The sequence below is a fragment of the Natrix helvetica genome, assembly GCF_964273705.1.
Source record: "Natrix helvetica genome assembly, chromosome: 7".
Taxonomy (NCBI): Eukaryota; Metazoa; Chordata; class Lepidosauria; order Squamata; family Natricidae; genus Natrix; species Natrix helvetica.
Window position 1 is genome coordinate 78,141,860 of NC_138558.1, and position 22,920 is coordinate 78,164,779.

Consider the following 22,920-nt stretch of genomic DNA (forward strand, 5'->3'; position numbering starts at 1 on the left):
TCATATTGAACTGAGGCCAGCTACTCCCAAGCCAGATGCAATGTACTACTAAATTTACACCTTAATGTGGAAAGATGCCCTATATTTAAAAACTCTGACAAGACTGAACAGCGCAAAGAGAAAAAAAGTATCATCCCTCCCTTGAATGCATCTACAGTGTGACAAAACGATTCAACGACAGCAACGTCTCCTGAGCACCCACCATTCATCATCCTGTATATGCCGAAGTCGAATTTGATAAATATTGTCGCTCTTCACCTTGTATTGGCCTTCGCAGGTCTGCTCCAAAGGCAAAAAGGTTACCGACCCATTAAGGACATCTGTAAAAAGAATTGCAAATTGTTCATCTTTATTCTCTGTCAGCTAGAAAATGACAGAAAGGCTGCTACGTAGGACTCCGAATTGAATTGACTGAGCATATCACTCAGCAGGGTCAAACCATTGGGGGGGGGGGGAGGCAGACCAGACTGAGAAATGGAGAATGTAACTCAGAGACAAAGGCCGATGGGTTCTTTGTCTCTCTGGGCTGGTTTCCTTCCAGATGTTTCATGACCATCCTTAGTGCTGGGTTAGATCAAACCCGGCCACCTTCCGGCCCTTGGTGATCTTCCCCCATTTGGTAAGGAAAGCAGCATCAAACTCAGGCAGCACCCAGGACCCCCCCCCCCAGTCTTCCTCCTCCTCCCCTTCCCCAAACCCCACTCCCTCCAGGCGGTCCTCAACTTACGACAACTGAGCCCCATATTTATGCTGCTAAGTGAGAAATTCGTTACATGACCTTTGCCCCATTTTGCAACCTTGCTTGCCACATTTGTTAAGTGAATCCCCACAGCTATTAAGTCAAAAACACAGAATCTGGTTTCCCCACTGACTCTGCTTGTGGGAAGGTCCCAAAAGGTGGTCACATGAACCCCCGTGGGGAGGTGGGGGGCTGAATCAGCTTTTGAGTGCACCGAATACAAATCCCCGTCACCGGGAGGATGCTGCAACTATGACCGTCGTAAGTGTGAGGAGCCCCTTTTTTTCAGTGCCGCTGTTAATTTCGGTCACTGAATGAGGGGCTGCAACTGGAGGGCCGCCTGGAGTTGGGCCCTGAAGCTCCGGGCTCAGGGAGCAGCCAGCCCCGCCCCCGTTCCCCCCAGCGCCGAGGAGGAGGAGGAGGGGGGGCTCCTCGGGGGAGGGGGGAAGGAAGGGCCGCCCAACCCCTCCTGTCTCCTCCGGCGGGGCTCCCAGAGGGGGAAGGCCGCCTCCGGGGGAGGGGAGGGGAGGGGCGTCTCCCGGGGGACGAGGGCATAAGAGCTCCCCGCGCTCCCTCTTCCATGGGTGGATGGAGGGAGGGAGGGAGGCCTCCCGCAGCGCAGCCATGCCGGGCGAGGGGAGGGAAGGTAAGGCGCCCACCTCGCGCCACCAGTTCCGCTGTGAGGGCGGCGGGGCCCGCGGGGGAAGGCCTGCGGGGGAAGAGGCGTCGCAGCTGCAGCTCCAGCGGCCCCTTCAGTCCCAGCGCTTCCCCCGCCGCGCCTGCGCAGAAGGCCTCCCAGGCTCCCTCCGCCGGGCCCGCCGGACCCCTCACCGCCCTGGGGAGGCTGATGGGGGCCTCCGCGCACGCGCCGCTCAGCCGCTTGTTGGCCACCTGCGGCCGCTCCAGCCACACGGTCGCCGCCGCCCAGAAGCCTCCGGGCAGACGCCCCGCCGGGTCCCTCAGCGCAGCCGCTCCCGCCGCCTCCATTGGGCCGCCGCTTCCGGGGCTCCTCCCGCCCGGCGCCTGCGCAGTGGTGCTTCCCGGGCGGAAGGGACGGCAGCCGCGTAAGGACCCTCCCGGCCGCTTCTCAAAGGAAGCCTCCGCGCAGCCGGTGGAGTCGGGAGGGTGCCCTCGAGGTCGTCTGGACGAGCCCCGGAGGCTGTTGGCGAAGGGCCCGGCACACGGAGCCTTTCTGCAGGTGCAGCGGGAGTAGGGGGGGCTCCGTCTCAGGGAAGGGAGGGGCACCCTGGGGGGGAGAGAAGAAGCGGGGGGGAGTCCTTGGGCATGGGGGAGGGCAGATCAGGAGCGGGGGACCGCCGGAGCCCCTTCTAGCCCTGCAAGGGAGTGGAGGGGATGGGGGAGACCCCAGTGCATCGCTCAAATACGGCTAGTCCTCGACTTATGTCCGCAATCCAACCCAACGTTTCTGTCGTTAAGTGAGACACGGGTTCATCGAGTCTTCCTTGCAGACCCTGATTAGTGCCGGCGTCTCCCTCCTCCTGGCACTGGTGACGTCATTCCCCACTTTGCCCTTGGGACCTGTCATGCCAGCGTTGTTAAGCGAATCGCTGCCTGTGTATGGTTAGCAGCCCGGTCATTAAATGAACCTGGCAACTGACCTTTGCTTGTCAACAAAAAAATCGCAAAAAGGGATCAGGTGGCCCCTTGGGTAGGGGGGGAGGGGAGGACAGCAAAGGTCGTAAGTATGAATCAGTGGCCAAGCGGCTGAGTTTTGATCCCGTGGCCATGGAAGGGGCTGCAGTGGGTCATGAGTCCTGTTTTTTTCAGTGCCGTTGTAACTTTGAACGGCCACTGTTGTAAGTCGAGGACTACCTGTAGCCTCTTCCCTCGAAGGAGCTCAATGGGCTTGCATAGGGTCGGTTATAGTCTACTCCAGGGGTGTCCAAACTTGGGAACTTTAAGACATTCTGAGAGTTGAAGTCCCCAAGTCTTAAAGACACCCCTGGCCTAAGTCTTTATTGTCCTTGTAAAACAATAAATTCAAGGAAATTGGCTTTAGCCTCACTGGTGCAGAACCGTAGCGGAGGAGAAAAAGAAAGAACTAGCCGTACATTTCCTCCTCCCGTGCGTGGAGGGAATGTGGTTGCCTTTAAGAGCCTGGCAGCCCAAGGAGAGGAAAGGATTGCCAGAAACCTTTCAGAAACTCCGCCTGCTGGAGGAGGAGGAGGAGGAGGAGGAGGAGGAGGAGGAGATCGGTGTCCGAGCGGAGCGGCTGCTCCTGCACAAGGAGAGGTTTTCGGGGAGAGGGTAGTCTACGCGCTTCTGTCGTCCTCCTTGTGACGCCCCTCTCCTTCATCTCAGTTCGATTCCCAGTGTCGGGCGTCCGTATCAGAATGACTTCGAGTAGGGAAATGGCCCCGTCCAGCCCCTCGGGGCCCTTGCCGCTCCCGGACCCCCCCAAGGGGCCCCTGTGCGCCTACCGGAAGAAGGCGTCATTCGGCTGGAAGGAGATGGCCCTCTTCGTTGAGGACGAAGACCTGATCCGGTTCAAGGTGAGGCTCCGCAGAATTGGGAAGGAAGCCTGGCCCCTCCCTTGGGAGGCCCACCGTCCACCCCAAAGTCGCCCCAGAGAGGATCAGGAAGGGCCGCCTTTGACATGGTCCCATTGGTCTTGCTCTTTGGGTTCCTCCCTGGGGTCATTTCTTACACCCTATATTGTGTTCAAAGTGGCTGTGTCGTCTTCACCTTTGATTTACGGGGTCATTTTTGGACAGCTGCTTCGTTTGGCTGAAATGGTATATAGCAGCGATGGTGAACATTTTTTGGCTCGTGTGCCATAAGGGGGAGGAGCTCAGGGGGCTCGTGCATGGGCGTGCCGCACCCATAATGCAATGCACAAACCCCCCAGCGCGCATGCACGCATGACAGGTGCTCCCCTCCCATTTTTTTCATGCTTTTGTCGCCCTCCCCAGGCTCCAGAGGCTTTGTAGGAAGCTGGGGAGGGCAAAAACAGCCTCTCTCCTCCCTTCCCGAGGCTTCAGGAGCTTCCCTGAACCCTCCGGAGCGCAAAAAAACGGCCCTATGGGCAAACCAGAAGTTGGGAAACGGACTTCCGGTTTGCTCATAGGGCTGGTTTAAGCCCTCCGGAGCCTTCAGAGATCTTCAGGAGGTTTCCCTGAAGCCTCCGGAGGATGAAAACAACCGTACAAGCAAACTGGAAGTCCTTCAGGAGGTTTCCCTGAAGCCTCCGGAGGACTAAAAACAACCCTATGACCTCCGGAGCCTTCAGGGAAGCCTGCTGAAGGTCCCTGAAGGCTCCGGAGGGCTTAAACCAGCCCTACGGGCAAACCGGAAGCCCGTTCCCCAACTTCTGGTTTGCCCATAGGTCTGGTTTTTTTGTGCTCTGGAGGCTTCAGGGAAGCCTCCGGGGTGGTGGTGGGGGAGGCTGTTTTTGCCTTCCCCAGGCTCCTATAAAGCCTCGGGAGAGCCTTGGGAGGGCGAAAAATGGCTTTAGAAAAGGCTGAACTCAGCTGGCCAGCTGACAGGGCAACGCCTCGCGTGCCCTGACAAACGGCTCTGCTTGCCACCTGTGGCATGCGTGCCGTAGGTTCGCCATCCCGGGTATATAGGGTCCCCTGCTTGGACTAGAAGACCTCCAAGGTCCCTTCCAGCTCTGTTCTGCTTGTAGTTATATAACGGCCGGGTTTTTATCTAGAGTTTTAAAAAGGAAATTAAAAACTAATCTAAGAAAAAGAAAATCAGAAGGAAATCAAATAGAACGATAAAAGTGCAAGAAAGAAAAAGAAAGAGAGAAAGAAAGAAAGAAAAAGCCATTTTGATCAGCTAATGAAAGTTCTGAATTTAGTCAAGGATTTATATACAAAAAAGCTTGCTTTTGGGGTGCTTTTGTTTTTATTTTTGGTATTTATTTTGATGAAATAAGTTCCCCCCCCCCCCATTATAGGAGGAGCATATCCAGCAGCGTTCCTCATTGCAACAATTTCAGGCAAGCTCTCTGCCTCAGCTGTAGCATTTCCAGGAACAGGATATTTGTGACACATGGTTGAACCGTGGAGCTCTTAGCTGTTTGCCTGTCAACATTTCATTACTCAGATAATATCATTGGCCACAAGCAGTTGTGGCCTTCGTGCTGCCTCTTCCCTCGGGTTGGGTTATGAATTGCCTGCAAAGAAACAACTAAGCTCAGAGGGCCCCAAGAAGGCTGCCTTTCCAGAAATGTGGGGGTGATGAGAAGAGTGTGTACATGTAACACACACACACACACGCACACACACACACACAGGGAAATGCATGGAATATTTTGTTACCAAATGCAGGTTTTTAAGGAGGCGGAAGTTGCTGTGAGGTGAATTATTCCTTAGAGGAGCATTTGAAGTACTCCCAGCCTTCCTTTTTAGCATGAAGGGCTCCGAAACTCCCACCTGGAGAGCGACCCTGCACCTTGGCTTTGCAGTCCCAAAGACACGACTCGCGAGCAGGAAGGAGAAGGAGAAAAACACATTCTGTGCCTTTGGGGTCATATTCCCTGACCTTGTCTGCCAGAAATGACCTAAGAAAATCGCGACTGTGGACGGGCAGGACGTTCAGAACTGACCGAAGCCCTCTCCGTTTTCTGTTCCCCAAGCACACCGTGTTCTCGGCCCTAGAGAACGACCCCCTCTTTGCTCGTGTTCCCGGGGAAGAGCTGTCGCTGGAGAAGTACCGGGAGGTGACCTTCCTGCGCTGCCGGAAGCTTTTTGAATACGCTTTTCTCACCTTGGAGGAGATTATTGAAAAACCCTTGAAAGTGGTCGTTCTGATCAGCTGCCTGGGGATGTACGACTGGTCCCTGGGAACCAAATACTTGCTCAATTCCCAGGTAGGTGCAATTGTTCTCCCTGTGTCGACACACTGAAGCTGCGCGATCACTTCTTTTTTTAAAGAATTATTATTTAATCTGGTTGAGAAACCTCCCTGCGTGGCTCTTCAACTGAGTGCTGACCTTGGTAGTCCTTATTAACTTGGTTGCTTAAGCCTTTGCTTCTTCTCATTTAAAGATAAAAGGAGTAATTGAAATGCTAATTAGGAGCCATGTTCTGCTTTGAAAGCATTAGCAATGCTTTCTACTTTAGGCTTAAGCCCCGTACAGGTGGTCCTTGACTTACGACCAAAATTTCTATTGTTCACTGAGAAATCTGTTAAGTGACTTTTGTCCCATTTTATGACATTTCTGGCCACAGTTGTTAAGTAAATCACTGCAGTTGATAAGTTAGTAACCTGGTTGTTAAGTGAATCTGGCTTCCCCCCATTGACTTTATTTGTCAGACGGTCGCAAAAGGGGATCACGTGACCCTGGGGCACTGCAACGGTCATAAGTATGAATCAGTTGCCAAGCATCCTGAATTTTGATGATCAAGGAGATGCCGCAAAGGTTGCAATGGTGAAAAACGGTCATAAGTCACTTTTTGCAGTGCCGTTGCAACCTTGAACGGTCACTAAAGGAACTGCCGTGAGTCAAGGACTGCCCGTCATTACTTTTTAGTGAGATGGGTACATGCTGACCTGAAAGAGGAAGGGAAGCCGTGGAGCGGAATGGGACTGTTTGCCTCGCTCCCTTCGCCGCCCCTCGTTTGCCCCCAGCCATTGGCCTCTCCTACCCTTGGTCCTCCACTGAAAAGACCGGAGCTCTTCGCCCTGGGCAATGGGACCCAGCCTCTTCAGTCCCGGAACCCCTTCCTCCTGGCCCATTAGGTGAAATACTGCTCAGTCCGGGCCTTTAAACACAACCGGGTTGGGGAATGGAGGTTGCATTCCCCCCCCCCACCTCCACTTGCTCGAAAACCCTTTGTGTTCCTCTCCCCCCCTCCCCCCACCTGCAATGTGACAGGACAACGTTGAAAAGACAGAAGGTTTGTTGGCTCCATTACTTTGATTCAATCAATTATCATTATCTTCCCCAACAGCTCTGCAGCTCCAAAACCCAACCCAGTTGTGTTTAACTTTCCTCTGGCCCTTGTGTTGTCCTGTCACATTTCGGGGGGGGGGATGCAAACGGTTTTGCAGCTTGGACCGAGGCGACTGGGTGGAGAAACAAACCCCAGAGAGGAAACTCGAACACTCCCTCCCTCCCTCCCTCTCTTTCTCCCTCCCCTTCCTCCGATCGGATGGCGGCCAACTCTCCCCTGAGCCCAAAAGGCCCGGGCTGAGCAGCAATGTTCCCTCTAAGGTGCGCGGCTGCATGGCCGCGCATGTGGCAAGAAAACACCACGCAGCAGTTTTCAACTGCCGCGCAATGATTTGTATTGCCACAGGCTCCGGAAGCTGGGGAGGTCCTTTGCAGGCAGCTAGAACGGGCCGCCCGCAAAGGACTTCCCCGGACTTGCTTTGATGAGCACGGGGCGACTGAGGGTAGTTGTGAAGCCCCAAAGCCCCCACCGCCACCGGAATAACTGCTGCCACCTCCTCCTCCTCTAACAGCACTGCCGGATTTGCCGCCCGATGCTGCGGCTGAGGTGAAGCCGCCAAAGCTCCAGCTGGCATCCCCGCGTGTGGCAGCGGCGCCTCCCCTCCGCTCGGAGCACCTGAGCTCAGCGCTGCGTTACCCCTGCCCCCTCCTCCTCCTCCGCCGTGCTTTTGAGGAGCCATGAGGCTGCGGGAGCCAGTAGGAAGGCGTGGGAGGAGAGCAGGGGGAAAAAAGCCTCATGGCTCCTCAAAAGGACGGCAGAGGAGGAGGAGGGGGCAGGGGTAACACGGCGCTGAGCTCAGGTGCAAATGTGGTGGTGCTGTTGGAGGAGGAGGAGGAGGTAGCAGCAGTTATTCTGGTGGCAGCTCGTCAGCATCTTCAGCGGCAGCCCTGCCCACGATGAAGAAAGCAAAGATGGAGCAGATCCACGCAGATGACGTCGCTGCAACATGACTGGAGGAGGAATTCTGGGAGTTGAAGTCCACAAGTCTTAAAGCTGTCAGGTTTGAAGACCTCTGTGTTTTTTTCCCTAAAGGGTTAGGGGTGCAAGGGTCTTGTAACTTGACAGCTTTAAGACTTGCGTGCTTCAAATGCCAGAGTTTCTGAGCCAACATTTTGGTTGCTAAGCAGGAGCGTTGTTAAGTGATACTGATATTATATAACACTTTTAATTAAGCGGGTACCTTGAAGAAACGTAACTTTGAGTTTCAAATAATACTGATTTCGTTGTTGTCTTAGGTGACATCTGTGAAAAAAATTCAGGTGCTCAGGCATGAAAATGTGCCGCTCAAACACTATACTTTTCTGCTCACATTGAAAAAAAAATGAGAGGGAACATTGGTGAGCAGTATTTCGCCTAATGGGCCGCGAGGAAGGGGTTCCGGGACTGAAGAGGCTGGGTCCCATTGCCCAGGGCGAAGAGCTGGGGTCTTTTCAGTGGAGGACCAAGGGTAGGAGAGGTCAATGGCTGGGGGCAAACAAGGGGCGGCGAAGGGAGCGAGGCAGACAGTCCTAGACCTTCCCAGAATTCCCCAGCCATCTGGAAGACAAGTGGGGGTGGGGGGGGAGAGGAAGAGCACAGGGCAGGAGAGAGGATCTCCGGGGTGCCCAGCTTGTATCACCCACCTGGTTGGAAAAAAGCTACCTTGCCTGAAATAATAGTTTACGCATTTGCCCCTCGAGCAGCAAATAGTGGCAGCATCCTTTATGTTTAAACTTTTTATGATTCTTAATTGTCTTGGGTTGTTTTTGTTCTCTGGCTTCTGTTAATGTCGCAGGTGTTCAAGGATACCATTGAGAGTTCCGGATCTGAAAGGCATGGAAAATTCGTTAAAGACGTTGAAAGCATGGAGGTACTACTTTACTATTGTTTGAAACTTGAAGTTGATAACATCGCTTTTACAAAAAGATTAATTTCATAAGAAATGACAATAGGAATCTATTTCTATTATTAATTTATATAATATAGTATATTATTATATTGTATTAATTACATTTATATTACATATAAAAAGGCCGTATGTGCATTGTATGTATGTTCCAGCATAACTCTGGAGTAATCTCAACCAAACTTGGTACACAGATGACTTACCCTCTGGAAACAAATACCGTTGGGGGTGAGACACCTCTGGTGTGCCTGTGTGTTCCAGCATAACTCTGGAATGCCTGGCCCATTAAAGGGAAAGAGTGCAGCGTCCTAGAGTGGCAATTGTTTGTGATGTCATGGGAGGGGAAAGGGAGGGCCTGGGCCATTAAAGAGAGTGAGTGGGGCATCCTAGAACGGCAATTGTTTGTGATGTCAGTTCCTTCGCAGCTTCCTCTGGAAACCCAGCCGTGATGTTCACACTCCAGTGCGGAAGTGCCTGGTGGATTCGGGGCGAAGTCCCAGGATCATAGACGGGGTGGGAAAGTGGAGCGCATCGGGGGGGGGGGGAAGGGAGAGGGCAGGAACGATAGGCATTGGGAGTAAGGGGAAGAAAGGCTCCTCTCAATGGCTCCTTCACAGAGGAACACTTGGGCGCCTGTACCTAGCCGGGCAATGCCAGGTTACCAGCTAGTCGTCTATAAAATAGGCAGCCCTTCCCTTTTTCAAGTTTGGCCGTCTTCCTGCTGCAGCTTTTCTAGTCGCCTGGGAATTGCCCAAAGGCCAGAGAAGAAGCCCAGGCTCCCCCAGCAAGAGACGGAAGAAACCCTTGCTGTGCCCACCATTGTGACTTATCTGGCCACCCCCTGCAGGTGCCTGACCAAGGATGGATCTGCTGGACGTTGGGAACCCCCTCTTGGCCCCCCCCCCCCGCGGCAGGCTCAGCTCAGAGCTCCCCAGGGGGGGGCAGGGGGCAACGACGCTTCTGTGTGATTGTGTTAAGATCCCTTTTGTGCGTCTCTTGTTCCCAGATATTTGGATGCTTCGCACTGACCGAAGTCAGCCATGGCAGCAACACCAAGAACATCCGGACGGTGGCTAGATACGAGCCAGGCACGCAGGTCAGGCGGTCAACGGGCAGCCACGGCGGCTTCTAGTCCTCAGCCTTTAGTTTTATTGAAATGATAATAGCACTGGAGTGTGAAACTGCGTTTAAATGGACTCGTTGGCTAACAGAGCGTCAGTTTTTCACCAAAATCTGTTAAGTGACATAACGGCCGCCTTGCAAGCAACTCAAATGGCTCCATTTAAATAATTGACATGACATCACTGCGCTGGAAGAATTTAGATCTAGGCTCTGTTGGCTAACGAGGGTGCTAGTTGTGAGATTTCCTAAAGAAATGTTTCCTGTTTCTCTCTAAAAATCCTAATACCAAATGCGGATAGTCCTTGTCTTACCAGCACAACTGAGACCAACATTTATGTTGCTAAGTCAGGCAGTTGGCTTTTACCCCATTTTATGACTTTTCTGGCCACAGTTGCTAAATGAATCACTGGAGGGGTTAAGTTACTCACACGGTTGTTAAGTGAATCTGGCTTCCCCATTGGCGTTGCTGGTCATAAGGTCGCAAAAGGGGATCACGTGACCCCCTGGATACTGCCAACCGTCATAAATAGCTGGTTGCCAAGCGCCTGAATTTCCATCTGGTGACCGGCCATGTGGCTGCTGCAACGGCCTTAAGGGGGAACGACGGACATACCGTATTTTTCGGACCATAAGATGCCCCCCGGGGAGCACTTTGCAGGACTCCCAGACCCTCTGCACGTCCATTTTTGCAAAGGGGGCGGGGTTTCGGGAGGCCAAAAATGCTGTGTTTTCCTGTACGCCGCTTGGAGAGTCCAAGCATGGGTTGAATTTAAAGCAGACCGTTTTTTTCCTTGCAGAATAGGAATTATTTGGTTGGAAAGTCCAAGTTAAGGGCAAAATCTCTGTTGATAGTCTGGAGCCACTTAAAACGTGTCCATTGGGCCGGGACTGAATTGAAAACTCTGAGGAGGCGGAAGAGGAAGACCGTGGCTAAAGACCTTTCAATTCAGTCCAGGGCAGTCAGACAGGATTTAACCCTTGCTTGGACTCTCCTCGCAGCGTACAGAAAAGGACCCTTCAGGTAAGCCCATTCGGTCTATAAGATGCACCCAGATTTTCACCCTCTTTTTTGGGGGGGGGAGGTGCGTCTTATACTCCAATGAATAGGGTAAGTCACTCTTTTCAGTGACATCATCACAGTCACTAAATGAACGCTTGTGGGCCAAGGACTACATGTAGAGCAGACGATCCGTTTCTCTCCCTGTTTGATGTCAAATGTCTCTTTCCAACCATGCAGGAGTTTATTCTTCTTTCGCCTGACTTCGAAGCTGCCAAGTTTTGGGTTGGCAACATGGGGAAGAATGCCACGCACGCCGTGGTCTATGCCCAGCTCTACATGCCGGACGGCCAGTGCCAGGGGCTGCATTCCTTCGTGGTGCAGGTGAGGGGCGGCGGTTCTTGTTTCCCGGGGTTTGGCAGGGGCAGGTCTGCCTTTCCTTCCTGCTGGGATCGGTGGCACTGTCAGCACCGCATAATGTCCCGTTTGGAGGCCTCCTTCCAGGGAGATTCTAGCTCCGAGGGTTTCTTTGGTGCCTTCGTTCAGTGTTTTCAGTTGGCTTTCTTGGCCAGATGTTGGAGGTGGGTTTGCTGCCTTCTCCCAAGGTCTGAAGTAATTGGACCTAGGTCCATCTTGTAAAGAAGCGCTTTGCAAATCTTTAGAAGTCTTTAAAAAGAGACTTTCGGGTGTTTTTCACAGCCATGTGATCCAGGGCCGGTGGGTGAGTAGGGAAGGGGCTGCTTTCAAAGTAGCACTTTAAAGGTGAGTGGATGGGTGGGGGGGCATGTCTCAGTCTCCTAGCTTTTTCAAAACCATCTGAAGTTGGCTAACACTAATTCAAATGCAACTGCAGAATAAAGCCTGAAGGAAAATTCACCCGCTGCTTTAGATTCTCCCACCAAATTGGTTGCTGAACAATTTTGGTAGATATTCGTTGTGTACGTACACCTGCACAAGTGTGGCAAAAAAACAGCTCAGTTTGTGAATTCTCCTCCAGGCTTAAAAGACCTTTAGCCCTGTAATCCCAAATAAGCAGGCCCCACACTCCCCATCGAATTAGTAGTATGTTTACGTTGGGTAACATTCTTCTTCATTTTAAATATAGTAGTATTTCATGGTTTTTTGCACTACAAATGAAGATACGCGCATAGAAATTTGTTCCTGTTTTTTTCAAACTATAGTCTGCCCCCCGCTCCCCCAACAGTCTGAAGGGCCCTTTATCCCTCCTTGATTCACCATTGGAGGCTGTGTGTTGATTCTCGCCTGCTTCCAAGGTCTCTCAATGCCCGTCTTGGGGGTTTTAGTTGCAGTCTTAATTGGGGCAGTTCTCAGTCTGGTTTATTGTGTGGTCATCTGAAACATTATGATCAGGAGTTATTTTGAAGGAAATCCTGTTTTATTCTTTCTTTTAATGGCCTGTTTTACGGAGCCTGAAGCTGCTGTTGTCATGAGGTTTGGCAAGTGGCAAGAAAGTTTGCGCTCTTTTTCCCTTGGGGGGGGGGAGGTCCTTAAGTAAATAGATTGACTGCTAAATTGGCCACACCCGCCCAGTCACACGGCCACCTAGCCACGCCCACCCAGCCGGTCCAGCCCCCCAACAGTGTGAGGGACTGTGAATCTGGCGCCTGTTCAAAAGGTTTGAGGACCCCTGATCTAAACAAAGTGAATTGATGTGTTGCTTTAAATTTCCCACTCTTCTGTGCTTCCAGATTCGAGATCCCAAAACGCTGCTTCCAATGCCAGGCGTGATGGTTGGCGACATAGGCAGGAAGCTAGGGCAGAATGGCTTAGATAATGGGTAAGCATCTTTTGCAGGAAATCACTGTTTCCACCCAAGGGGGTGGTTAAGGCTAAGTCACCAGGTGAGAAGCTGGGAGAATTCTAGTCCCATGTTGGGCACACAGCCAGCTGGGTGATCTTGGGCCAGTCCCTCCTTTTCATGGCAAGCCACTTTCAAAACCTTGCCAAAAAAATTGGAGGGGTTTCTCCAAGTAGTCAAGACTGACCGGAAAGCACCCCAAAAACTAATAACTTCAGAGATGTCAACGTCCAAGGCTTTCTGGAGTGAACAGCATTACAAGATACTTCTAGACATCTAAATGAATACAAGAATCCTTTTTTTAAAGCTTTCCTATCCCATTGTCAGATCTGCCACGACAGAGGCCTTTAGGAAGGGAAGACCCTCGACTCCATGAGGTTGAAGGGAGGGGCTCTTTTACCAAAGTTAAAAGCGGTTGCAGAGAAAGCAAAACCACGTCTGAGTTTTTCTGCGCAAAGTTTGCACCCTTTTTCCTTTCCCTGCCCTCCCGCTTTGACCAGCCCATCAGTGTCCAATGGGAAGCCTTTCTGACATTTTGGGAACGTCTTGGATACTTGGCACCTCTCGGTGTAGTTTTGTCTTCTGATCCCAGGCCATTGTGTCCTTGGCGGCTGGTTCATTCCAGGTCTGGTTCTTGCCAATGTGTCTCCCCTGCCGCCAGTTGTCTTCTCATTCCCAGGCCCAAACTTTACCATTCCAGACTCCTTCCCCCTGGCTGCCCCTGAGCCTTATGTCAGGATGCCAGTGAAGTGAAGAAGCTGTCATTGAAAGACTTTAAACGTCATCAGGAGTCTTTTAAAAAGAGACTTTCAGGTGTTTTTCACAGCCATGTGATCCATTGAAAGTCTTTAAAAGTCACTAGGAGTCTTTTAAAAAGAGACTTTCAGGTGTTTTTCACAGCCATGTGATCCAGGGCCGGTGGGTGAGTAGGGAAGGGGCTGCTTTCAAAGTGGTGCTTTAAAAGTGAGCGGCTGGACGAGTGGACATGTCTCACATCTCCTAGCTTTTTCAAAATCAGCTAAGGGAAGAAGCAGTAGATGGCAGCCAAGGGTGTTTCCCGACCAGCGTTGTTTGGACTTGGAAGCTGCCCGGCCAGTCCCTGGGGAGGGGCGGAGACCTGCAGGGATTTTGGGGTGCTGAGCTAGGCTGCTGCTTAACATCCACCCCGCTGGAAAACTGCACCTGGGGGAGGGAGGGGGGGAGAGGCTGCAAGGTCTCCCTGCTTTGGCCAGGAGAAGGAAGGCAGCATCGTGTAGGGCACACTTGCTTTGTGAGGAGCGGGATGTGCCATTCTGGCTGAGGGTTGCCATGTCTGTGCTGAGCCCAGGAGCCCCCCCCCCCTCACCCCCTCCCATTCAACCGTCTCTTGAAACTGCCAGGTTCGCCATGTTCCACCACCTGAGGATCCCCAAAAATAACCTGCTGAGCCGAACGGGCGATGTGAGTGCTGAGGGGAAATACACCAGCGCCTTCAAGGTGAGAGCTCTGCTTCTTTTACGGTCTTTTTCTTTTAATCCCACCTTGGCTAGTTTTCACAAAAAAAATCAAGGCGGAGAACATACCTAGTATCGACTTCCTCCTCCTCCTCCTCCTCCTCCTCCTCCTCCTCCTCCTCCCGTTTTCCCCACAGCAACAACCCTGTGGGGTGGGTTGGACTGACCGGGGTGAGGGGTGGGGGTGGGGGGCTAGCATAGGGCTAGAACTTTCTGCCTCCTGGTTTCCAGCCACGCGACTAAATCAAGACTCTCCACCCATATGGAAATCCGATTCCGTTCTCCCTGCTTCTCCCTCGCGTGCTGGTGCTCAGCAGGGTGGCCGTAGCTGGGAGGACTTGATCTCGCAGCGTTAAGTAGGGGATCAGCTCTTCCTTACGAGACGGTTGTGTTTCCCCAGGATCATAAGCAGCGCTTGGGGGCTTCGCTGGGCACTTTGTCCAGCGGGAGAGTTATGATCATCGCCATGTCTGTGGCCAACCTGAAACTGGCCGTGTCGATAGCCATTCGCTTCTCTGCCACCCGGCGCCAGTTCGGACCAAGCGATGCCGAAGAGATTCCTGTCCTGGAATACCAAATGCAGGTAAAGGCCGCCTGGCCAGGAGCAGCCTCAAGGGAAAGCCTCGTTCTCACAAGGTGGACGGGCCTAAGGGTGCAGGTAGCCTCTGCTTCCTAGTCATGGATGTGATGGCCATGGAGTCCTTATTGCTGTGTTAACTCCCGCAACAAGCGTCTCCGCAGTGGGCCCAATCCAGGGGAAGGATACTGCAAAATCTCCATTCCTACCCCACTCCTGGGACCGGCCAGGGGTGGCATTTGCCGGTTCTCCAAACTACTCAAAATTTCTGCTACCGGTTCTCCAGAACCTGCCAGAACCGGCTGGGTTTCATCCCTGGTTGCAGTCCCTGGTGAGGATTTCCTGAGCAGCCCTTGAGGAGATGCGTTCTTGCAAGGAGGCGTGTCTCCCAACTCACCCAACCCAAATGTCCTTAAATTGCAGCAGTGGCGCTTGCTCCCGTACTTGGCGGCCACCTACGCCTTGGACTACTTCTCCAGAGCGCTCTTCCTGAAGTTCATTGAGTTCCACATCGGGCTGCTGATGAAGGACAAGACTTCCCAGCAGGTGGGGGAATCTTCCAAAACCAGATTCTGTGGCCCTAAGCGATCCTTTGGCGTCTCTGGTCCCTCGGCGGGACGGCTGCGCCACGCACCTGGTGGAACGGGCGCAAACTTCACTGCCTTGCGTTGAATGGGTGGGAATTGCTTTGGGCAAAGCTTCAAGGTCATCGCAAGGACACGAAGTGCCATTGTGTGTCAATGATAAAGTCCATAATTTTGAATGTATACAGGTGGTCCTCGACTTACAACCGATCATTTAGTGACCAGTCTTAAGTTACAAGGCACTAAAAAAAGGTGGACTTATGGCCACAGGTTTTTCACACTTGTGACCCTTGTGGCCTCCCCATGGTCACGCGAGCAAAACTCTGGACCCTTGGCAACTGACTCATACTTATGACGGTCGCAGTGTCCACATGATCCCCTTTTGAGACCTTCTCACAAGCCAAGTCTGTGGGAAATCCAGATTCACTTAACGGCCGTGTTATTAACAACTGCAGTGCTTCACTTAAACTCTGGCCAGAAAGGTCATAAAATGGGGGGGGGGGGAAATCTACCTAACAAATGTCTCACTTAGCAACAAACATTTTGGGCTCAGTTGTGGTGATAAGACGAGGACTGCCTGTACCTTTATAATTGAACTTCTCAGATTTACTAAGCGTGTGTGTGTGTGTGCGTGTTGCGACATTTTTTTTCATTGATAATTAATGGTGACTTTCCCATATCTAGCTATTTTATTATTATTTAGGAGGGGGTTTGGGCCATGGGATTCTTGTTAAATCAGCACGTGGAAAGAATCTGGATGAGTGTGCAATTTAGACAGACGGGAAACTGCCAGAATGTTTTTTCGCTTTCTCCAGTTCTCCCATTCCGTCTGCTTTCACCCAAGGGTGGGGTGGGGGCTGCTGGAGAGAGACCCTCCTCCAGCCGCGCTGGTGTGCCTGAAGTGGCCAGGAGCTGGGGGTGGTGGTGGGTGACCGGTCTCTTCTTCCTTCCTCTTCCCCAAGGCTGAGCTGGGCCGTGAGATCCACGCCTTGTCCACCTCGGGCAAACCCCTCGCCTCCTGGCTCACCCAGCAAGCCATCCAAGAATGCCGGGAAGCCTGCGGGGGACACGGCTACCTGGCCAGTAAGTGAGACGGCTCTCCCAGGCACCCTGCCAGCAGTCGGGGGAGGGAGGGGGCTTCTCAAAAGGCAGTCGTGCTCCTTTGGCACAAGTTAAAGCAGGGGTGTCCAAACTTGGGAACTTTTAAGACTTGTGGACTGCAACTCCCAGAATTCCCCAGCCAGGCCAATGGCTGGAAGTTGCAGTCCACAAGTCTTAAAAGTTCCCAAGTTTGGACATCCTTGAGTTAAAGGTTTAATTCCGACAAGATTAACAGGTAAAATACGGGTAGTCCTTCGACCACCATCGAGCCCAGAATTTCTGTTGTTATTAAGTGAGACATTTGTTAAGTGAGTTTTGCCCAACCTTATGGTCTTTCTTGTCACCGTCGTTAGGTGAATCGTTGCAATTGTTAAGTTAGTAACGCTAAAGGGGCTTCCGCATTGACGTTACTTCGCAGAAGATCTCCAAAGGGGACATTGCAACCGTCATAAATATGTGACACTAGCCAAGCGTCTTGAGCTTTTATCGCCTGACCATGGGGATTATTAAGTGCAAAAAAACGGCCATAAATCACTTTTTTTCAGTGACGTCGTAACTTTGAAGGGTCACTAAATGAACTGTTGTAAGTGGAGGGCTACCGTTCCACCGTTTCCTCTCTGCGGCCGTTTGCATTCGACCGCCCCCCTCCTTTGTCTTCTGTTACCAAGTTCCTTGGATGCTTGATAATTGACAGACAGACAGAAGTGAGCGAAATGATTGAGGTTCACTCCAGTTTTTCCACGGAAAGGGGAATCTGGGGCTTTCCGGGATACTCACAACTCACTGCCACAAAGTTTTGCAAGCCGTGTGTGTCTCACAGCTGGAGGTCAAAGTTTAAAAATCACTTGACCTTGACAGAGGTTGGGGTTTGTTTTTTTGTAGTTTTCAATAAGAAGGGTTTTTTTTGGGGGGGGGGGTTAAATAGGCCACGGCTCCTTCGTAATGCTTGGGCTTTTGTGTGCTCTGCATCCCTGACCTCCAGTGAATCGTCTGGGCGATATCCGTAACGACAACGACCCGAACTGCACTTACGAAGGAGACAACAATGTTTTGTTGCAGCAAACAAGCAACTACCTGCTGCGGTGGATGAACGAGAGATCCCAAGGTGAGTGGGGGGGGAGGAGGGGGAGGACTGGGGTTGGCCGTGCTCGGAGCTCAGCGAACGCGGAGAGGAGCATCCGACTTTCACCGGGTCTCAGAGTCATAGAGGCCGTATAGCCCTGGGTGCATTTTGGATGAGGACTTGGATTTGATGTCTCTGGCGTTTGCTCTACAGGCCTTCATCCTGTTTCATCGCCCATGGGATCGGTGGATTTTTTAAATGATTACGATGATATTCTCTGCCAGAACCTTGTGGTTCCGGAGTCCCAAGACCTCATGGACTCTTCAGGTAACTGCCTTTGCCCTTCTGGGATGGACTGCAGGGATCGCGGAACGTTCTGGGGGAGAACCGCCTGCTCTGTGATTCTTGGGCTGGTGGGCGCTCATCAGCTGTTTGGCGCAAAGTGGCCTAGGGTGTTTCCTGAGCAAGGGGACCAGTGGGAGGTGGCGCAGGGCTTTTTTGGGGGGGGGGGGTGTGGCAGAGGGGAATCATCAGAAGGGCAGCTTGAAGACATTCACAGTTTGGTTCCTGAAATGAAGAGCCTGTCAGGGTCCCAGATAGCATCCGAAAGTAAATCAGAGTCCGAGGCAAAGGATTCCTCAAAGTTCCAATTTGTTAAAAAGAGCCATATTGGCACATCTGGGGAAACCCGAATCTGAAAGCTTCCCAGTTTTCCCCACCCAGTTGAAAGTTCAAGATCTTGCCCCCACCCCACCCACAAGTCCATCCCATGGTCCAATCTCCCACTGCCACAAAGACAGAGTCCACCCATCCAGTTCCTGTCAGGTGCAGAGACAAAGGATGACCATCTAGTTCCGTACAACCCCCCCCCCTCCCGTTTACCCACCATAGGAAAGGCATAGTAGAATAATAGGAACTGTGGCAGGCCTAATGTCCGAAAGGAAAGATGGCTGCAGGCCTGACAGAGCCACGATCTTGGTGCATGAACTTCCTGGTGTTTGTGAAAAGGAGTTCCATCTCATCCCTGGGATCTGTTGGTCATGATCCCTACGGAGCCTTTTCCTCTTCATGAGCTGCGCGCAAGGAAAAAAAACATTCGCTCTGCAGATGGTCTCGACTTCCAGCAATGCTCGTAAGGCACCCGGTGGTGGCCCATTACGTGTACGGCTGCTCTCCCTCCCCGCCATCCACTCTGAATTGCCCGAATGGGGGTAATAAAACCACTGCCGTTCCTTCCTCCAGTGTGCCTGAGCGCCTACAAGTGGCTGGTTTGTTACTTGCTCCGAGAAAGCATCCAGAAACTCAGGAGGCAGGAAGAAAGTGGCTGTACTGATTTTGAGGCAAAGAACAACAGCCAGGTAACTCCCGCTTCTAATTTCAGAGGGTTCCGTGTTTTCCTCCACTCACTTTTTCATTCTTTGTGGGAGAAGACAAATTTGTTCTATTTGTAGCTCTGCTTTTAAATTGTCACCCTGAAGTGTGCTTTCCCGTTTTCCCCCACAGGTGTATTACTGTCGTTCTTTAGCTATAGCTTTTATTGAGCACACAGTTTTGGAAACCTACCACAAACACGTGCACAGTCCCAGCACACCAGTGAATCTTCAGCCGGTACTGAAGCGCATTTGTTCACTCTACGGACTCTGGTCTTTAAATAAGCACACGGCCATCCTCTACCAAGGTCAGGTTGGCTTTATGTCCTCTTGGTAGCTCTGTGAGACATAAATGTTTGTTGGAAAACACTTTACAATTCATCTTATCTGCTAACCCACTTGAAAAATTAAAGTGCCCAAATTGTACCAGAGTGAAATACATTACACGCTTACAATTCCAGCCTCTGTGCTTTTGCGTTTTAGTTTTTTAGCCATGCTACTACTTCTAGAGAGGGGTGACGTATTTCCCTTGAATAACTTAAACTTTAAATCTCCCATTTTGTTACTTAACCTATTCTTAGGTTGCCCTGAGTAGGGCATCTTCAGCCCAGGAAGAACAGCTCCCTCCTGAATCCCCTCCTACCCTTTTCCTCCTTCCCTCCCTCCCTCCTTCCCTCCCTCCCTCCCTCCCTTCCTTCCTTCCTTCCTAGTGAGATGTGGGAACCTTTCCCAGTCATGCCGTTTCCATATCTTGTAGTCAGGAAGGTCTCGAATGCAAAACACCAGAGCATTAATCCTCAGTACAGCTCCTTCGGTTTATTTTGGGAATTATTTCTGCGTATCATGTACCCCAACAGGAACTTAAGAGTGTGCTTCAGTATGAATGAACTGTTCCATTCTGAATGTTTTATTCCTCTAAATACATTTCAGGTGGCTACCTTTCAGGTGAAAATGCTGGTAAATTGATACAGGATTCAATTCTGGAACTTTGTTCCAAGGTACGTTTCAGTAGATCTCGAAAGTTTGTTGATCCCATCAGATTTCAGTGGATATTTAAGTGCAAGGTGTTAGGTTCACCATCTACAGCAAAGGTCTTCAAACTTGGCAACTTTAAGACTTATGGACTTCAACCGGCTGGCTGGAGAATTCTGGGAGTTGAAGTCCACAAGTCTTAAAAGTTGCCACGTTTGGGGACTCCTGAGCTACAGTGTAAAAGCTCTTCCCACCCTGAACCTCCCCGCGTTTAGCGTCAGTGCATGGCCCCAAGCGGTGTCTTCACTTTCCAGACCCTTTGGGACCTGCTTGCCCTTCCCAGCAAGTCACAGCCAGTTCAGGTCCCTGTAGCAAGGGGGAAATTTGGATTGAGAGTCACTTCCCATCTGCCTCCCCAGGGCTGCATTTTCCAATTCCAGCTTCCTTGGTCCCCTCTAAAGAGAGCCTTTGGAGCTGTTTGCAATCCCTGTTTGGTGTTATTACCCTTGCGTTATCCATGAAAGTGTTTTAACCAAGCTCTCTGAAACAAAGCAAATAGGGACACAGCTTAAAAACTGAGTCTAGATACCATGTTTCCCCCCCTAAAATATGGCATGTCCTGAAAATAAGGCCTTAGCAGGTTTTTGGGGTGGGCAAAAAATAAGTCCTCCCCCGAAAATAAGCCCCCTGGACGACAACCCCTCCCCCTCCAGCCAGGCAGAGCGCCACTCACTGACCTAGCTGTATCCTGAAGACACCAAGCCATGGGAGCTGAGGCGGGATTGGCGCTCGCACAGCTTGGCACCTTCAGGATACCGCTAGGTCGGTGAGTGGCGCTCTGCCTGGCTGGAGGGGGGGGGTTGCCCGGCAGCTGCTCTCTTGCAAGCGGCCTCCGGAAGAGCCTGGCATGGGGATGGGAGGACGCGGCACAGCCTCAGGGGCCCGGCTGAAGAGGGAGGTTGCCGGGCGGCTGCTGGTGAGCGTGGTCATCTCATGGCAGCTGGAACACAGCTGTTCGCCCCTGAGATTGTGCCCACGTCCCTCCGTCTCCGCACCAGGCTCTTCGGGGGGCCACTCGCAAGAGAGCGGCTGCCCGGCAATCCCAAAACAATAAGCAATAACACCCCACCCCCACCCCCGATTATTAGGCCAAGGCCATATTTTGGGGGTCAAAAGAAAATAAGAGCCTGTCTTATTTTCAGGGAAACACGGTAGGTCTTTGCCTGGTCAGTTATGCTGGTTTTCTACAGTTATTGCTGCCATGGACTCAACGCGATGGCCAGGTTCTCTCCTTCCTTTTCTCAACAACACCCCCCCCCCCCCAATCTCTCTCTCTCTCTCTCTCTCTCTCTCCTAGCTGAAGAATGAAGCAGTGACTCTGGTGGACGTCATTGCCCCCCCTGACTTTGTCCTCAATTCCCCAATTGCCAAGGCCGATGGAGAGGTAAGCGGGCTCGCTCCCCTTGGGGGTGGGGGGGTGGGGGGTTTCCCGTCTTCTAGCCCACCTTCTTGGTTCCTGAATTGAATCCCAACCTCTGATACCAGTTTCCTTTTCCTTCCTTCAAGGCTTCCCTGTTTTGACCGAAACCTTCCTTCCTTTTTTTTTGTTTCTCCAGCTGTATAAAAACCTGTGGGGCGCGGTCCTTCAGAGCCCAAAGAGCCTGGAAAGAGCCTCCTGGTGGTCAGAATTTTGTAACAACAAACCTGTCGTGGGCAAGTTGAGGTCCAGAATGTAAACAGGAAAAGCCCCCCCTCAAGAGCTGCTAGTGAACCTCCGTCACTGGGAGAGGGAAAGGATCATGTTAAAGGAAACGAGAAGAGGACCCAGAGCTTAGGAGAAAGAGCCAAGCCCCGCCAGGGCCTCCCCTCAACTGGCTCCTCCTCTGCTTTCAGAATGATGGAATATTCAGCCTTCCTGACATTTAAAGTCCACTTGCTTCTTGGACAATAATCAACAATTAAAATAGCTTTCTGTCCAATAAGTTAATGACCATGTGGAAAACCAGCAGCTTTTTGTGTAGATGTCCCTTTTAAGTGTTTGCGTTTGGCCCATGAGATTAATATCATCCTATTCTTCAGGAAAGGTTTTAAGTTTGAATTAAGTTGTTGTTATTTTGCATCCGACATCCGTGCTCCGTCTCATCCCAGAAAGCAAAACAAGCAGCAGCCCAATCCTGTAGCAAACAGGGAAGGCGAGTATGTCAGTTCCTCTGAGATGTCATTCTGGAAGGCTTTTTTTTCTTTTCATTCTCCCCGTGTTTTTATTTTTAAGGTTTTAGGACAACCAACGCTGGAGAGAAAGCTCTGAATGTCTCTCTGACCTTCCAGCTGCTGGGTGCCTGGAGGGCTCTGCTGGGGAAGGGCAGCCTGTCTCCAGAGAGGGAGAGGGAGAGGGAGAGGAAGGAGACCGTGAAACTCTGGCAATGGACTTTGCCTAGTCCTCCCCCTCCCTCTTCCGGTGAGATGAGGGAACCTGCCACTTCCCTTTTTTTTTAGCCAGTCTGCTTTTGAGGCCTGGTTCCTCCTAGCTGGGATCCAGATCTGGAAGGTGTCCTCAATCCAGACTCTCCTTTGAATCAGGAAAGGGGCAGCATTTCTGTTCTTAAGCATGATCGAATCTCAGGGTTGGAATCCAATCCTGAAAAGGTAAGTGGCTGAGGAAACCTCAGCTGGGCTCTGGTATGGGCTGGTGGCTGCATCCTTTCGATTCCTGCTCCCACTACCTGTCGGGTAAATCTTGCAATCTGGGTCTGGTGGGCTCAGTTTCCCGTAGCCATGTATGTCTGTACAGTAATAAAAATATATTAATGATGCTTGTTCCGTTTGTCTATTCCAATTCACCTCAGCTGAATTTGAAAACAGACCAAAAGAAAACAGTCTGATGCCACATAAACACACCCACAGTAAGACCCAAAAGGAAAAGGCATCGTGGAAATATCCATGGCAAGGTGGAGTTCTGGGAGAGCCCCCCCCCCCACCATCCCAACCACCGGTCACTCTGTGCTGTGTGTTGGTTTGAGGGAGAAAGAGAGGCCACCTTGCAGGGAAAGAACTGGACGTCCAGTGTTTCATTGACCTCCGGTTCCTCCAGGCTTTTGGGCTGAGGAAATTCCTGTGGGATTCATTCCACGATAAGAACGTCCATGTTCTGCTACAACAGAAGGGAATCTGTTGCAACTGGCTCAGTTACAGGGAAGAGCATCTAAGGATAATCCTGAAACAGACAGCGACAGTTGCTATAAAGGGAAGGCACTGGAAGGCACCCAACCTC

General features: G+C 51.7%; 2 protein-coding genes across 3 annotated transcripts in view; one reads left to right on the forward strand and one right to left on the reverse strand.

The window, feature by feature from the left end:
- TRMT44 (tRNA methyltransferase 44 homolog) overlaps positions 1-1,859 on the reverse strand; it is an 18,833-nt gene extending 16,974 nt beyond the window's left edge. The window contains exons 1-2 of the mRNA XM_081959057.1: positions 1,399-1,859; positions 203-320 (exon numbers count right to left, since the gene is read on the reverse strand). Coding sequence (XP_081815183.1) covers positions 203-320; positions 1,399-1,726 — 446 coding nt within the window. The 5' untranslated portion in view covers positions 1,727-1,859. The remainder of the gene's footprint in view (positions 1-202; positions 321-1,398) is intronic.
- On the forward strand, positions 695-22,462 carry ACOX3 (acyl-CoA oxidase 3, pristanoyl). 2 transcript variants are annotated; one of them, XM_081959055.1, is made up of 18 exons: positions 695-1,385; positions 3,062-3,252; positions 5,346-5,579; positions 8,441-8,515; positions 9,558-9,647; positions 10,911-11,054; positions 12,380-12,468; positions 13,869-13,965; positions 14,383-14,565; positions 14,983-15,105; positions 16,106-16,226; positions 17,227-17,349; positions 17,521-17,634; positions 18,550-18,665; positions 18,811-18,985; positions 19,608-19,675; positions 21,007-21,093; positions 21,266-22,462. In XM_081959055.1, exons 1-18 carry the CDS (start codon positions 1,328-1,330, stop codon positions 21,383-21,385), a joined length of 2,208 nt encoding a protein of 735 aa, XP_081815181.1. In that variant the 5' UTR covers positions 695-1,327; the 3' UTR covers positions 21,386-22,462. The 2 variants fall into 2 exon arrangements, with proteins under 2 accessions (XP_081815181.1, XP_081815182.1); XM_081959056.1 differs by lacking the exon at positions 695-1,385 and adding an exon at positions 1,796-1,937.
- The last annotated feature ends 458 nt before the right edge of the window (positions 22,463-22,920 follow it).